Below are 15,985 nucleotides of genomic sequence, written 5' to 3' on the forward strand. Positions count from 1 at the left end.
ATCATGACCGGAGCCAAAATCAAGAGTCAGATGCTTAACCGATTGAGCCACCCTGGTGCTCCTATACTTCTTTACCTTCTGATACAATTCTCACAGTGTTTGGAAAAGAAAAAACTGGATATGTAAGGGGATGAAAATCTCTAATTGGATTAGAGATTCAACTTGGGTTAAACATATTTAAATAATTTTCAATGCATTCCTTCACTTTTCACAGACATTGCCTCAGTGAAACATGGTACAATGAAAATAACCATAAAAAAATCCCAGACTTAGTCATAAAAGCACCCAGTTCCTCAAGAAAATGCAGTTTTAAGTGAATGGAAATTATCTAACCAGCCATCCAGCCACCCCTCCTTACAACCATCCAGAGTCATTTACTGAATCCATGATCCCAGATGCCATCAATACAAAGATCAATAGCCCTTGCAGTACAGAAGTCTCAAGTCTGAAATGGAAAGTAGATTCACCAAGTTATGACTGGAAGGAAATTTAAGTGAAGTGTCATATCCTCTTAGGCATGAAAAGTAAGGAAAAATGTTTACTTAGCAAAGGGAGCAAAAAGGCTAGCTTAACATTCAATTTCTGGTAATGATAGATTAGCTTTTCTGGATCAGACAGACTAGATTTTCCATAGAAAATCTCCACTTAGCAAAGCTAGAAAAGCTAAGTTTACATTTATGGTGTTGGAAGGCACCAAAGCAGCCAGGAATTGAAGGGTCAAATTTTGAAAGAGAGAAGTATGCTAAGGTGAGCCTGGTACTGTGGCATTTTTCCTCTGGAGTCATTTGCTGGTCTTGGAAGAAGAATTAATCCAAGGAAGATACACACTCAGATATCAAGACTTACATATAAAACTACATTAATTAAGGCAATTTTATATCAGCTCAAAGATGGGCAAGTAGAAAAATGTAAAAGAACAGAATCTAGAAAATATATAAAATCACTTGATGTACTAGAAGACGACATGGTGGTAAAATGTGAAATATATGATGTCTTTTAAAATACATACACAAGGGCTAGTTTAATATTTATATGCCAATGAATCTTAACCCCTACCTCACACCATAAATAAAAATTCCTGATGAATTGTATATATAGATATAAAAGTTAAATCAATACACTGTCAAAAAACACAGGGGGATGTTTTCATAATTTAGGAGTAGGCAAATAAATCTTCAGTGGAATAGAAAAAACATCAACTATAAAGGAAAAATATTCTAAGTTCAATTACATTAAAATTAAGAACTTTGGTTCATTGAAATGAACTGTAAGAGAGTGAAAAAGACATTCCATCAAATGGATGGCTCAACATACCAAGAAAGGACTTATATCTAGAATATATTAAGGACTCTTACAAATTAATAATAATAATAATAATAATAATAATAAAAGAGAGACAACCCAGAAGAAAAATTATAATGGGCAAAAGACTTGATCAGACTTTGCACCGAAAAGGATACCCCAATGAGCATATAAGCACATTCATCAGGAATGTGCAAATTAAAACAAAAAATATGGTTCCTTGAGCACAGATCCTTTACCTTTTTAGTTAGGTTTATTCCTAGGTATCTTATGGTTCTTGGTGCTATAGTAAATGGAATCAATTCTCTAATTTCCCTTTCCATATTTTCATTGTTAGTGTATAAGAAATCAACTGATTTCTGGATATTGGTTTTGTATCCTGCCACATTACTGAACTGCTGAATGAGTTCTAGTAGTTTGGAGGTGGAGTCCTTGGGTTTTCCACATAAAGTATCATGTCATCTGTGAAGAGAGAGAGTTTGACTTCTTCTTTGCCAATTTGAATACTTTTATTTCTCTTTGTTGTCTGATTGCTGTTGCTAGAACTTCTAGTACTATGTTGAAAAACAGTGGCAAGAATGGACATCCTTGTCATGTTCCTGTTCTCAAAGGGAGAGCTGTTAGCTTTTCTCCATTGAAATTGATAATCACTGTGGGCTTTTCATAGATAGATTTTATGAAGTTGAGGAATGTTCCCTCTATCCATATTCTTTGAATTGTTTTAATCAGGAATGGAAGCTGTATCTTGTCAAATGCTTTTTCTACATCAATTGAGAGACCCATGTGGTTCTTCTCTCTTCTCTTATTAATTTGTTCTATCACATTGATTGATTTGCAAATGTTGAACCACCTTTGCATCGACCTGGTCATGGTGGATAATTTTTTTTTTTTTTTGGCGGATAATCTTTTTAATGTACTGTTGGATCCTATTAGCTAGGATCTTGTTGAGAATCCTGGCATCCTATGATCCTGCAATTGCACTACTGGGTATTTACCCCAAGGATAGAGACGTAGTGAAAAGAAAGGCCATCTGTACCCCAATGTACACAGCAGCAATGGCCACAGTCGCCAAACTGTGGAAAGAGTCAAGATGCCCTTCAACAGACAAATGGATAAAGAAGATATGGTCCATATACACAATGGAGTATTATGCCTCCATCAGAAAGGATGGATACCCAACTTTTGTATCAACATGTATGGGACTGGAGGAGATTATGCTGAGAGAAATAAGTCAAGCAGAGAGAGTCAATTATCATATGGTTTTGCTTACTTGTGGAGCATAAGGAATAACATGGAGGACATTGGGAGATGGAGAGGAGAACTGAGTTGGGGGAAATCGGAGAGGGAGATGAACCATGAGAAACTGTGGACTTGAGAAACAAACTAAGGGTTCTGGAGGGGAAGAGGGTAGGGTGTGGGTGAGGCTGGTGGTGGGTATTAAGGAGGGCATGTATTGCATGGAGCACTGGGTATGGTACATAAACAATGAATCATGGAATACTGAAAAAAAATTAATTTAATTTAAAAATGAAATTTTAAGAAAATATAAAAAAAGTGACCCTATCAATATCTACCAGAATAGCTAACATTTTTAAAAAAATGACAAAACCAAGTGTTAGCAAGAATGCAAAGCAACTGGAACCCCCATTCACTGCTGGTGGGAATGTAAATTGGTATCACTGTCTTGACAATATTTACTAAAGTTGAAAATACACCTATGGCCCAGCAATTTTACTCCTGGGTAAACCCAACAGAAATCTAAATCCATGCCACAAAAGATGTGTACAAGATGGACCACAGTAATGCCATCCATAGTAGTGTTAAACTAGAAACAACCTAGGGGTGCCTGGGTGGCTCATTTGGTTAAGCACCTGACTTGTGATTTCAGCTCAGGTCATGATCTCATAGGTTGTGAGATTGAGCTCCACATCAGACTCTGCATTCAGTGAGGATTCTATCTGAGGATTTTCTCCCTCTGCCCTGACACCACTACTCCACTCTCTCTCAAATAAATAAATAAATCTTTTTTAAAAACCTAGAAACAGGGGCGCCTGGGTGGCTCAGTGGGTTAAAGCCTCTGCCTTTGGCTCAGGTCACGATCTCAGGGTCTTGGGATCGAGCCCCGCATGGGGCTCTCTGCTCAGCGGGGAGCCTGCTTCCCCCCCTCTGCCTGCCTCTCTACCTGCTTGTGATCTCTGTCTGTCAAATAAATAAAATCTTAAAAACAAAACAAAACAAAACAAAACAAAACCTAGAAACAACTGAGAGATTATCAACAGAGTGAATAATCATTATTATATTTCCTACAGTGGAGCATTATAGACCAGATTTTCTCAACAGTGATGTAATTGACATTTTGGACCAGATAATTTTGTATGGCCAGTTCTGTGCATTGTAGGGTGTATAACAGCATCCTGGTCTTCTACAGCAGCACCTGTCTCTGTTATGATGACCAAAAATGTCTCCAGACACTATCAACTATCTCCTGGCAGAGATTGGGATGCAAAATTGCCTCCAGTTGAGAACCACAGTTATGGACTATTGAGCAAAGAAAACAAGGGAATTACCCCTCATGCAACAATGTGAATGAAGCTCATAAACATAACATTAAATGGGGGTACGTGAAACCCTTGGTTTCAACTCAAGTTGTGATCTCAGCCCAGTGTCCTGATATGAGTTCAGCATGGAGTCTACTTGGGAATCTCTCTCCCTTTCCCTCTGCCCTTCCTGATCATGTTCTCTCTCTTTCTCTAAAATACAATAAATAATATTTTTTTTAAAAAAAAATCCACATAGTATTAAAAGAAAGAAGCCAGGTGCCAAAGAGTACTACTGGATACTTCCTCTTATATAGAATTTAAAAAAAAAAACAGTCATGTCTAATTCATAGCATTAGAAGTCAGGATGGTGGTTACCTTTGAGGAAGGATGAGGTCATGACCTGAACAGGCTCAAGAAGGATTTAGGGGCACCTGAGATGATTTGGTTTTGCTTTTGGTAGTAATTAAACGGGTAGGGCCAATTTTTGAAAATTTCATAAAGATGCAATTTTCTGGATGTTTATTTCAACGATAGGTCCATGTCACCAAAATAGAGCTCAATCTGAGAGCCACAGATACTTTAATCTAAATGGTTCTTAAACAAACTTGCAGCTAAATTAGATGAGTCTCGAAACTCCTGAGAGACCCACATATCTACCATCCAAGATCTGGAGTTTTAAGTAGAAAACAGCCCTCCTACCCATGGAAACCCATCCAGGACACATGCTGCTCCAAGGCTGATTCCTGGGCAGAGCCAAACTTCCGGTTCTGTTTGCACAGGCCTGGGTTCTGTGGTAAATATGTTTGCACTGACATTTTCATGCTTTCAGTTTCTACTAATCTTCCTAAGATTGATGAAACTGAATAGCACCCCTTTGTCTCAAGAAGACATAAAACTATATTCATGAGACGTCTGTTCACTAAGTATCTTTAGGATGGATTAAAATGATCCTGAGTTCTGGTTCTAAGAATGCAGAGACCAGTAAATAAATGTACTATTGAAATAAGATTAGCGGTGAATGCTTAACCTACTTTGAGAACGACCTGATTCTAGCGCGAAGTACCATTCATTCACATTCGTGTAATTAATGAACTAATTACAAACGCTTCTTATCTAATCATTTAAGCAGGCCTTGTGTGACCCATCCTTGCCTTCGTTTCTGTAGTAGACTAATTGCACTTTCCTGAAAGGCATACAACTTTATTTTAAAAACAATACCCTGTAATTTAGACCTTTTTACTAATTCAAGCCAGCCTCATCCCACATAAAAATCAACGGGGGCGAAAGGAAGTTGATGTCTAAATCTCCTTTTTTAAACCAAGAATGGCAAGCCGAGAGTATGGGGCTGCAAATGTTTACAGAAAGCAAATTTTCCCCCAGAAAAAGGAAAAGTTGTAATGCCATCGTTTAGCCAAATGAACAGCGGTTGTGTTAAATCGGCACCAAAGCAAATGATACATACAACAGTAATTAGCGAAGATTACACAGTAATTAAAATCACGATGATTATGTGAGTGAGAATAATTTATACAATAATTTCCATGCTCACATTGCAATATGGTACAAGTCCAATAGCAACAGCAGAGAGCCATGTTTGGTAATAAATTCAAATCACAGCATCACTAATTACGTGATGATAGATTGGTCATTGAAATTTAGGGATAAATAAAGTCTCTGACCAGGACACACACAATTTTATTTGGGCTTCCCAAGGCTACTCAATGGGACCTCAAACACTTGAATATATTTTTTCTTTTCTTACTGTCCTCTCTTTTCCTACTTTACCCACCTCCCAATCCTTCAACTCTGTATGCATAATTTTGTCCACTCCCATAATTCAATCTTCCCCTTGGTGGAAAACGTTTGCTTTGCTTATTTGTTTTTTATCTACTCATTATTATTCTGCTTCAGGTAATGTATCCCCTTATCCTTTGGGGAAACCCTTCCTCCCTCAGTATTCCTGTGGTTTGGGTGGGAATAACTACATCTCCCAGAACTAGGTGAGAACACCAACTTGAGCCTAGGGTAAGAGACTCCTTTGTTCTCCTTATTCATTCTGACTGGTTCAGAACAGACATGTGGCCAATAAAAGTCAAGCTCAAGATTTTGGTGGAACTGTTTTGAAGAGAGAAGCCCACTTTACTTTTGAACTCTGAGTGGTACAGGCATGAGCTAGAAAATCTTGGCCGCCATCTTGCTCCCTTGCAAAAAAGTCAGTGTTGAGAAGAATAGGGCAGAGAGGTTGCTGAGGGATCAAATCCACAGGATCATTTTTGAATCCCTGGGTCCAATAATGCCGGGAGCTAGATCTACCTTTGGTTTCTAAGCTGCATGACATAATACTAGTTTTCATTTTGTACAAGCCAGGTTGAGTTGGGTTTTATGTCATCTATACCCCACCCCCCAGCAAATCCCAACATTACACAGAGAAGTCCTGGAATCTTCATAGATCCAGCCCAGACTTCAAAACCTCTGGATGATTCCACTTGAACATCCTCAAACACATCAGGTTCAACATATGTAACACTGTTCACTGACACTCCACTTTCACTGGCAAGGGATTCTTTGTTGTGCTCATGGTTTTCTGCTGCAAGTCTGGCTCACTTCTACAGTCTCTGGACATGGGATTATTAGAACCCAGACATAGGTTTCCCTAGTCCTGCCTGTCTCTCAGTATCCCTGCCTCCCAGAACAGCATCACCCAGTCTGGCCAGGAGGAAGGAAGGAGGGTGGAAGGGAACTCTTGCTTATTAAACACCAAGTTCATATCAGGGATTCTACCAGCCACTGCTATAGCTATTATTTCTTCAATCCTGCAAAGGGGATATAAGCCTGGAAGAGGGGCTCTCAGGTAGCTAATAACTTGGGATTGGAAATAAGGTCCACCACACTGCAAAGTCCATTGTTCTCCCCTTACCTCTTTCGAAATGTGTCTTCAAGATCTCTGACTGATCTGGCTTAACACTCACCTCTGTCCTCAGCCTTTACTCTGGGGGAGCTGGGGCCCAGTCCTTGAGTATCTCCCACTATATTCCATCAATGCTGGAGAGAATCGAACAGTCTGGTAAGTCCACCCATGGTGTTGATATCAGCATCATCCTTCAAACCACACTTGTGAGGGCCATCTAACTTCTGTCCACTGTCATTCATTTGCTCCATGAATATTTACTGAGTATATGCTATGCGTCAGGCACTGTGCTAGGTGCTGAGGTACAAGAAGAAAAGGATAAGATTTATTTCCTTAAAAAACTCACAACCTCATGAGGGAGAAAGACACCTGAGCAGATAATCTCAGCATGATACAGTGAGCACTATGGGATCTGAAGGACTATGTAGTCACCTCCTGACCCAGCCAGGGCATCAGGGAAGCGTCCTGAGGCAAGGAATCCATGAGCTGAGTCTTGGAGGATGAGTAAGAGTTAAGTGAAGAAACAGAAGGGTGTCCAGTCAGAGGGAATATCATGGACAAAAGATCAAGGAGGGGGAAGAGTGTAGTGGATGAGGGAGAGCTATAATCCATATGGGGAACCAAGTATGAAGAAGAGATAGAGGGAATGAGACCAGAAAGGCAGGCAAAAGCCACATCACGTAGGGCACTGTAAGCCTGCTAAGGTGCTTGAATTCCATCCTGTTCTATCCCGGAGGGCAGGGATCACCAAAGTTCTCCTGTAAAGGGAAGACGGCAATAATTTTGGGCCTAAAGGCCATCTGGTCTCCATTGCAACTACTCAGTTCTGCCTTCACAGTGCAGGAACAGTGAAAAATAATATGCAAAATCAAAAACAAAAATGTGGACATGGCTGGGTTCCAATAAAACTTTATTTATAAAAACAGGTCAAGGGCCAGATTTCACCTACAGGCAGGAGTCTGTTGACTCTTGAGGTGAGATGGGAAGCCACTGCAGCAAGATTTTTACTTTAAAGAGATCAGACGAGCTGAAGTGTAAAGGATGGATCGAGGGAGGATGGTATTGGAAACTCTTTGTCAGCATCTAGGACAGAAATGATGGCAGCCTGACTTACAGGTGTTGGCAGCGAGGATGGAAGCAAAGAGAACCAAGAGTATTTGGGGGAGAGAAGAATAAGAAAGACCTGGGGATCTGTTGACTATGGGATGAAGGAAAGGGGATGATAGTCTGAAAAGACCCAGTTTGGGTGGCTTTATGAATGATAGGACCTCCAAATGATACTGATAACACAGTGTGGACAGGAAGGCAGAAACTTCCTCCCAGATATGTCAAGTTAAAACACCAGGGAGAGGTCATCTCCTCAGTGCAGACAATTAGATACGATGTCTCCATTTAAAACCTGGGAGAGCTTAAGAGCTGGAGGTTTAGACTGGGGTTTGCCCATTTACAGTGGGGGATATAAAATCACACGGGGATCATCTGGGATCAGGTAGAGAGCAAAACAGCCAGGCGAGGGCATTACCCCATGACCCCCCACATTTGGGGGCTGGGAATGGGAAGGCAAAGACGAGAAGAGGTTTGAGGAGCTCCAAGGAGCAGAAACATCTACAAGGCTGAATGAACAGAGACGTGTTTGACACTTTGCCAACTTCTTAGTCCAGAGAAAGGCCAAGACCAGAGAACGTCCCCCGCATCTGTCCCTTCGGAAGCTGCTGACATGGTGAGGAAAGTTTCGACAAGTGATAGGGGCCAAGCTCTCGGTACAGACAGTGTGTATGGGACCCCATTTTGGAGAAGACTGACTCCAAAAGGGAGGAAAAGGAAGACCACAGTGGGGCTACAGGGTGAGGAAGAGGGTCTACAGTGAAGGAGGGAAAGCCTGATGTACTCTGAAGACAAGAAGGAAGTGGGGGAGAGGCCCCCCACTTTCACACTTTTCTAGCAAGGGCAGAGGCAGGGAAGGTCAGGCACACGGTGGGGGCCAAGGTGAGTGGACCCGTCCCTGGACGGCCCTGGCACCACCTGCTGCCAGAGGTTAGGAGAGAATCTAAGCCAAGTGTGACTGCTACCACCAACCGCATAAACTTCTCTGGGGGCCACAAAGGTAATTTAGTGTCTCCATCTCCAGAAGCTCTTGCATTTATCAGCAGCAGCTGCATGGCTCCTGGACTGTAAATCATAAGGCTTCAGGTATATTTCTCTTGGGTTGACGGCCTCTTATAAATAATGCAGGGAATGCTTTTATTTTTTTGGCAGAAGACTGCTTTCTCTCTCTCTTCTGTTAAAGTGACCTTCTTTTTCAGTCTAATTTGAAATGTCCAAGAGACTCATTTTTTGAGCCCCATGAGGTGCCAGGTGGCATGGGGCTGGGGATAGAGGAGTGCCATCCTCTTCTAAGCAGAAAGGACACAGGGACGATCTGGTAGCATCCAGCCAAGTTTAAAGTGCAAAAGCCCTTAGACTCACCAAATCACGCCCCCACGTGCATAAGAATGTGTGTGTGTGTGTGTGTGTGTGTGTGTGTGTCTGTCTGTCTGTCTGTTTTAAAGGCTTACAGGCTCAGAGTTAATACCAAGAAAATGCTGAAGGTGAAAGAAGACGACTTTAATGAAATAAACAGTAGCATGACTTGAAGATCTTTTGTGGGACTGGAAAAAAATGAGACCAGCCTAGCCGTACTGATAAAGAAAGATTGCTAGAATATACTGTAGAGGGAAAGAAGCACAGGGTAAGAATTTATGTGGCACATAAGGTACATCCTATGTGCATTGATATCTTTTAAAAGCCCACAAATATGTTCTATATTCTAGAATATATGTATTATACAACAAATGTACTACAGGTGCACTTATGTTTAAAAATCCACAGGAAAAAAATGTGGAAGGGGACATACCGAACTGGAGAGTAGTAGATAACTTTAGGAAGGGAGCTGAGATTGGGGGCATGGTTAAGAGGATTTTAGCTTTAGGGGTACCTGAGTGACTCAGCCGGTTAAGCAACCGACTCTTGATTTCTGCTCACATCATGATCTCAGGGTCGTCAGACTGAGTCCCCGTCAGACTCTGCTGGATGTGGAGCATGCTTGAGATTCTTTCTCTCCCTCTCTGGCCCTTACCCCTCCCCCACTTGCATGCGTGTGTGCTCTCTCTCTCTCTAAAAAAAAAATAGGATTTTAGTCTTTTCTGTTATATTTTAAGTTCTTGAAGGGAGGAAGAATTCATAGATGACTTGTGCAGTTAGAAAGAGCTAGAAGGCACCTGAGCTCTAAGCTCAGACTTTCCTATAAATTTGGGTAAGATACTTCCCTCTGCAGACCTCTGTGTTCTCCCCATCTGCATAATGAGCAAAGCGGGTCAGATAATCCCAGCAGTTCCTTCCCACTCAGAAGTTCTCAGATCTTAAAATTGTAAACATGTTCCAAGGATAGTGCTCAAAAATTTCAGGGCTTCCTGCCGTGGGATCTGGCACTCAGTAGGCATCTTCTGGATCGATGCTGAGTGTTGAATGATAATCCTCATGCAGTTTTAATATTAAGAACAGCTGTTTTCCAGTAAAATTTGCAGGATAAATGTCAGAGAGCCATGGTAGTGCAGGAAATCCAAATATAGGCTTTGGAGGGATTTGAATTTGGGCTTGAAGCCTGGCTTTTCTTACCTGCTGTGGGACACTGATCAGTTACCGACCCTCCATGAGTCACAGTCCATGCTGAGATGTGACCTCAACCGGACTCCACACTCAGGGACCCAATGTAGGGCTTCATCTCACGACCCTGAGATCATGACCTGAGCCAAAATCAGGTCAGATGCTTTACTGACTGAGCCACCCAGGTGCCTCCTCAACAGACATTTATTGAGCACCAACTGAATGCCAGTCCCTGGCAGGCAGACCAAAAGAAAACAAACAAGGAGCTTATGATCCCTCCTTGCCTGCTGCCCCATCACTGTACTTGGTGTAGGCACCACTGCTCTGAGGTGTACTGGGCCAAGCCTGAGGACTTGGAAAAGGAATAGGGAAGGAAAGGGGGCTAGGCTCTGGGCTGCCTGCGGGTGCCGAGGACAGACTCTGCCCAAGGCACAGCTATAGCAGTAAGGTAAGGCTGTGGGCTTTCGATCCCTCTTCTGTCACATGGGGGTAATGTCCATCTCCTGGGGTTCCTCTGGACATCAAGTAGATACCAACACTAACAAAGTGAATTTTCTTGAACTTGTTCTAGGTGCCAGGGCTGCTGAGCGATGACACCTTTGTGCATCATCTCATTAACCTGACAACAACCCAGGCTTATTCACAAAGAAACATGGATAGAAACGTTAAGAAATCTCTCCCCAAATCTCGCTGCTGTAAGGGAACCAAGGGAGGGGAGAAGTCCACCTGCTGTGAGCTCAGCCCATGTACCCCCCCCCCCCAGACTCCCATCTCCCACTCAAATGGGTGACGAACAACTTAGAGCACAACCGGAAGGCTAAGGATCCTTATCATGCATGCTACTGCAGGTATGCCCCGGAGACGTTCAGGCTCCATTCCAGACCACCACGATAAAATATCTCAAAAAAGCGACTCAAATTCATTTCTGGGCTTTCCGGTGCACGTAAAGTTCTGTTTTCACTATCCTGTCGTCTATTAAATGTGCAATAGCTTTGTCTTATTAAAAAAGCATAATTAAGTACGTACCTTAGTGAAAAGATACTTTGTTGCTAATAATGCTAACTAACATCTGAGCTTTGAGCGGGTCATCTTGTTTTTGCTGGTGGAAGGTCTTGCCTCCAGGCTGATGGCTGCTGACGAATCAGGGGGTGGCTGCTGAAAGTTGGGGAAGGCTGTGGCAGTTCCTTAAAATAAGACAACACAACTTTTGCCATGTCAATGGACTCTCTCTTTCATGAAGGATTTCTTTGTAGCAGGTGATGGTGTTGGATAGCATGCTACCCATAGCAGAACTTCTTTCAAGATTGGAGTTTGTCCTCTCAAGCCCCACCGCTGCCTTATTGATGGTGTGTGTGGAACATTCTGAATGCTTTGTCATCATGTCAATATTCTTCCAGGATCCTCACCAGGAGAACTTCCCATCTCCAGACACCACCTTCTTTGCTCATCCCCGAGACACAAATCCTCATTGCTTTGAGTTTTCTCAAGAGTTCTGATCCCATCTTCAGGCTCCACATCTAATTCTAGTTCTCTTGCTTTTTCTACCCCATCTGCAGTCACTTCCTCCACTGAGGTCTCGAACCCCTCCAAGACCTCCAAAAAGGTTCGAATCAACCTCTTCCATACTCCTATTAACATTGCTGTTTTCACCTCTCCCATGAACCAGGAATGTCCTTAGAGTTATCTAGAAAGTTTCCAAAGGTTTACTTTGCCCAGACCCATCAGAGGACACATTATCTATGGAAGCTCTAGCCTTTCAAAAGTATTTCTTAAATAATAAGACCTGAGAGATGAAATGACTCCTTGGCCCACAGGCTGCAGGAATGGATGTTGTGTTAGTAAGCATGAAAACAACATTAATCCCGTACATCTCCACTCTATCCGAGCTCCTGGGTGACCAGGTGCACTGCCAGTGAGCAGTGGTACTCTGAAAGGCATCTCTTTGTTTTTTCTGAACAGCAGGTCTCAACGGTGGGCCCAAGATATTCAGTAAACTGTGTTGTAAACAGAGATGCTGTCATCTAGGGCTTTGCTGTTCCATTTACAGAGTACAGGTGGAGTAGTTGCAGCATCATTCTTCAGGGCCTTAGGGTTTGCAGAACAGGCAGTGGCTTCCAGTTAGAGGCCCCAGCTGCATTAGCCTCTTATAAGAGAGTCAGCCCATGTTTTGCAGCTTGGAAGCCAGGCACTGACTTCTCCTCGCTAGCTACCAAAGTCCTCCATGGCATCTTCCTCAGATAGGATGCTCTTACATCAACACTGAATATCTGTTGTTAAGTATAGCCACCTTCATGGATGATCTGAGCTGGAGCTTCTGGAGAACTTGTTGCAGCTTCTACATGAGCACCTGCTGCTGCCCTTTGTGCTTCTGTGTTATGGAGATGGCATCTTTCCTTAAACCTCGTAAACCAACCTTGGCTACCTTCAGACGCTCCTTCTGCAGCCCCTCACCTCTCTCAGCCTTCAGAGAATGGAAGGGAGTCAGGGCTTGGCTCTGGGTTTTGTTTCAGCTTCAGGGAGTGTTGTGCCGTGTTTGATCTTCCATCCAGACCACGCAGCTTTCTCCAGATCAGCAAGAAGGCTGTTTATTTTTTTTTATCAGTCATCTGTTCCCCAGAGTCATGCTTGTCATTTCCTTCAAGATCTCTTCCTTTGTGTCCAGCATATGCCCAAGTGTTTGGCACAAGAGACCCAGCTTTTAGTTCTCTTGGAACTTATGATGTGCCTTCCTCACTACGCTGAATCATTTCTAGCTTTTGATTTAAAGTGAGAGTCATGTGATTTTCCCATTCCCTTGGACACTTAGAGGCCCCCATAGGGTTATTAATGGGCCTAATTTCGATGTTGTTATGTCTCAGAGAATAGGGAGAGGAGAGGGAGAAAGATGAGAAGAACGGCTGGTCAGCAGAACAATCAGAACACACATTTACTGATTAAGTTTGCCATCTTATACGGACATGTTATCCGTGGTGCCCCAGAATAATTACAACAGTAACATCAAAGATCATTGATCACAAATCATCATAGCAAATATAATAGTAAGGAGAGAGTTTGAAATTGTGCAAGAATTACTAAATGTGACACAGAGAGACAGAGCAAATGCTGTTGGATAAATGACACTGAATGACTCAACAAACCTCTGGTTTGTAAGAAATGTGATATCTGACCATGCAATACCATGAACACAATAACAGTGAGGTATGTTTGTCCAGCTATTAATCACAAAACTCAAATATTGTGTTAATGATCATTCCTATCCGGTTATGGCCACCCCCAGTGCTGTTTCTGTTGCCTTCTACACTGGCTGATGGGGGAAAACAGGGGTATGTATTTATCAGGAGAGAAAAAGTCCTCATCCTTTGGGGTTCACAGTGGAGATGGCCCTTTCTCCATACAGGCCTTTGTTTTTAATTAAGAGCAGTAATCAGATAATCTTGCTTTAATTAACTCCCCAGATGCAGCCCCACTCTTAGAGCCTCTGATATTTTCAACGTCAAATTTTTCAGCCTAAGATTATCTGCAGGCATGCGTCAGACATTTGCCATTTGCTGAATATGCCCAAAAGGTTAGTGTGAACTTCCACCCCCTTCTTTTTGTAGAGACGGTACCCCCACCTCCTTCAGAGCAAACACATTTCAAGTCAGGAAGGGGTTGTCTGCATTTTTTCCTTGAGTCTGGGACTTTTCTTTCTACTTTATCACATTGGTTCTCCTGTTATCACAAAAGCAGTGTGCATTTCATCTTAATTACGCATCTGCTTAATCCATAATTTCTGATTTATGGCCATTAGCTCCTAATTACAAGAGGGCCGCCCTTGAAAAGGAAAACCAAATGAGCTGAGAGAAACGAAGCTGGCAGAAAAACAAGAGTAAAGATGGATTTAAGTCCTAAACTAAGAGTGACTCCCAAGGCCTGGTTGTCAGAGGAACCTATTGTTGGCAATCCTACAGATCTGCAAGAGTTTTATCTCAGGCCGTAACTGGATCCATCTCCCTCTGTGGTGGGGAGAATATAAAACCTTGACATTCAGAACAAAACTAAAAAATCTCCGAGGGAGAAATCATCCAGCCTAACTGTCTCAATACTGATTTGCCATTAAAAAAAAACTTCAAAATACAGAAATGCTTAAATGAATAGGTTTACAAAAGAAAACTTTAAATCCAGAACAATCTATAAATTGTAGACAAGTAGGCCTTGCTTTAGATAGAAGGCAACTATAATAAATCCACAGTTATTTTTAAAAATGTTCACCACATGCTATTTAAAAATCATCCGGAGAACCATCTTTAGGGAGGGGGGCATCATATCTTCATCATTTCAACAGTTTAGAGCAGTAAACAGAATTATATTTCCTATTGCCCAGATAAGGAAACGAAGGCTCGGAGAAGATAACCAACCTGCCTAAAGCTGTTCAGCTAAAAAGTGGCAGGATCATAGCTCACACTGTCCATGGCCATGCTTCTCCTTGCCTTAGCTGGAGAAGATGGAAGTCATGAAAAACAGCCTTCAAAGTATGAGATTCTTCAAGCTACTGGCCATCCAGAGGCAGCAGGGACATACTCTTACCTGGAGCTGAGGATGGGGCTGCTGCTGGCTGACTGTCGAGAGGGAGTCCTCATGATATCTGTGCCCAGGGACAGAGTACAACTCAACCAGGACTGCAGACTGCCCTCTGGCTGGGAGCTGAGGACAGAGACGTTATCTCTGGAACCAGAAGACAGGATGCCGTCATCACGATGACAACCACAGTAACAGCAATAACTAGATAGTCACCACTAAGCTTCAGCCAGGCATGTGCTAAGGTGCTGTATATGCAAGAACTTCATCAGTGCTCAGAGTACCATCCCTGAGAGATGGGAGCCAGTGCTGTCCCCATTACATAGGTGAGAGTAATGGGATTCGAGGAGGCCAACTTGGTTCTTGCCAAGGTCACCCACTTAGCCAGTGATGAAGGTGGAATGCAAACCCTGGTCTCTGTGATTCCAGTGCCCATGATGCTAACTGCTGCTCCTCTTTGGGGAGGTAAATACTCTGATACAGATGTTGAGACAACTCTGATTTTAGAGTAAAATTTGGCATTGAATTTTACACCAAATGATATGTCCATGAAATATGTCAAGGGTTAACTCTCTGCCTGCCCTAAACAGAATATCTATGTAGACAGAGACTTTACTTTTATGTTCCCTAATTCTGAAATAAGGCCTTGTGTGGGCCTGTCATAGATGTGGGTACTCAATGATTATTTTATTTTCTGGTTTATATACTCATGCAACTGTATCTATTGATATCTATACCAATACTGATATGTATATCATTATATTTACCTATACCACTATTTGTGTCTGTCTATAAATTCATTTGCTTGTTTATGGAACACTCTATGCAGGGCACCAGGGGAAGGATCTGTAAACATGAACCCAACATTGACCCTGTCCTCAAGACTCCATCTTAGCAGAGTACACACCTATAGAAATAAGCATATAATAAAGGCGAAAATTATCAATACAACATAGAGGGACACAAAGGAGGAGGATAAGGAAGGAGCATTGTTTTAATCCTTGGAGACATAAGGGAAGGCATTAAGTAATGATAG

At 42.3% G+C, this 15,985-nt stretch overlaps 1 protein-coding gene across 1 annotated transcript in view; it reads right to left on the bottom strand.

Annotated features, from left to right (window-relative positions):
• MYO18B (myosin XVIIIB) overlaps positions 1-15,985 on the bottom strand; it is a 250,714-nt gene that overhangs the window by 12,620 nt on the left and 222,109 nt on the right. The window contains exon 42 of the mRNA XM_059139951.1: positions 14,959-15,096. Within this exon, the coding sequence (XP_058995934.1) occupies positions 14,959-15,096 (138 nt within the window). The remainder of the gene's footprint in view (positions 1-14,958; positions 15,097-15,985) is intronic.

Source organism: Mustela lutreola, chromosome 11 (genome assembly GCF_030435805.1).
Source record: "Mustela lutreola isolate mMusLut2 chromosome 11, mMusLut2.pri, whole genome shotgun sequence".
Taxonomy (NCBI): domain Eukaryota; kingdom Metazoa; phylum Chordata; class Mammalia; order Carnivora; family Mustelidae; genus Mustela; species Mustela lutreola.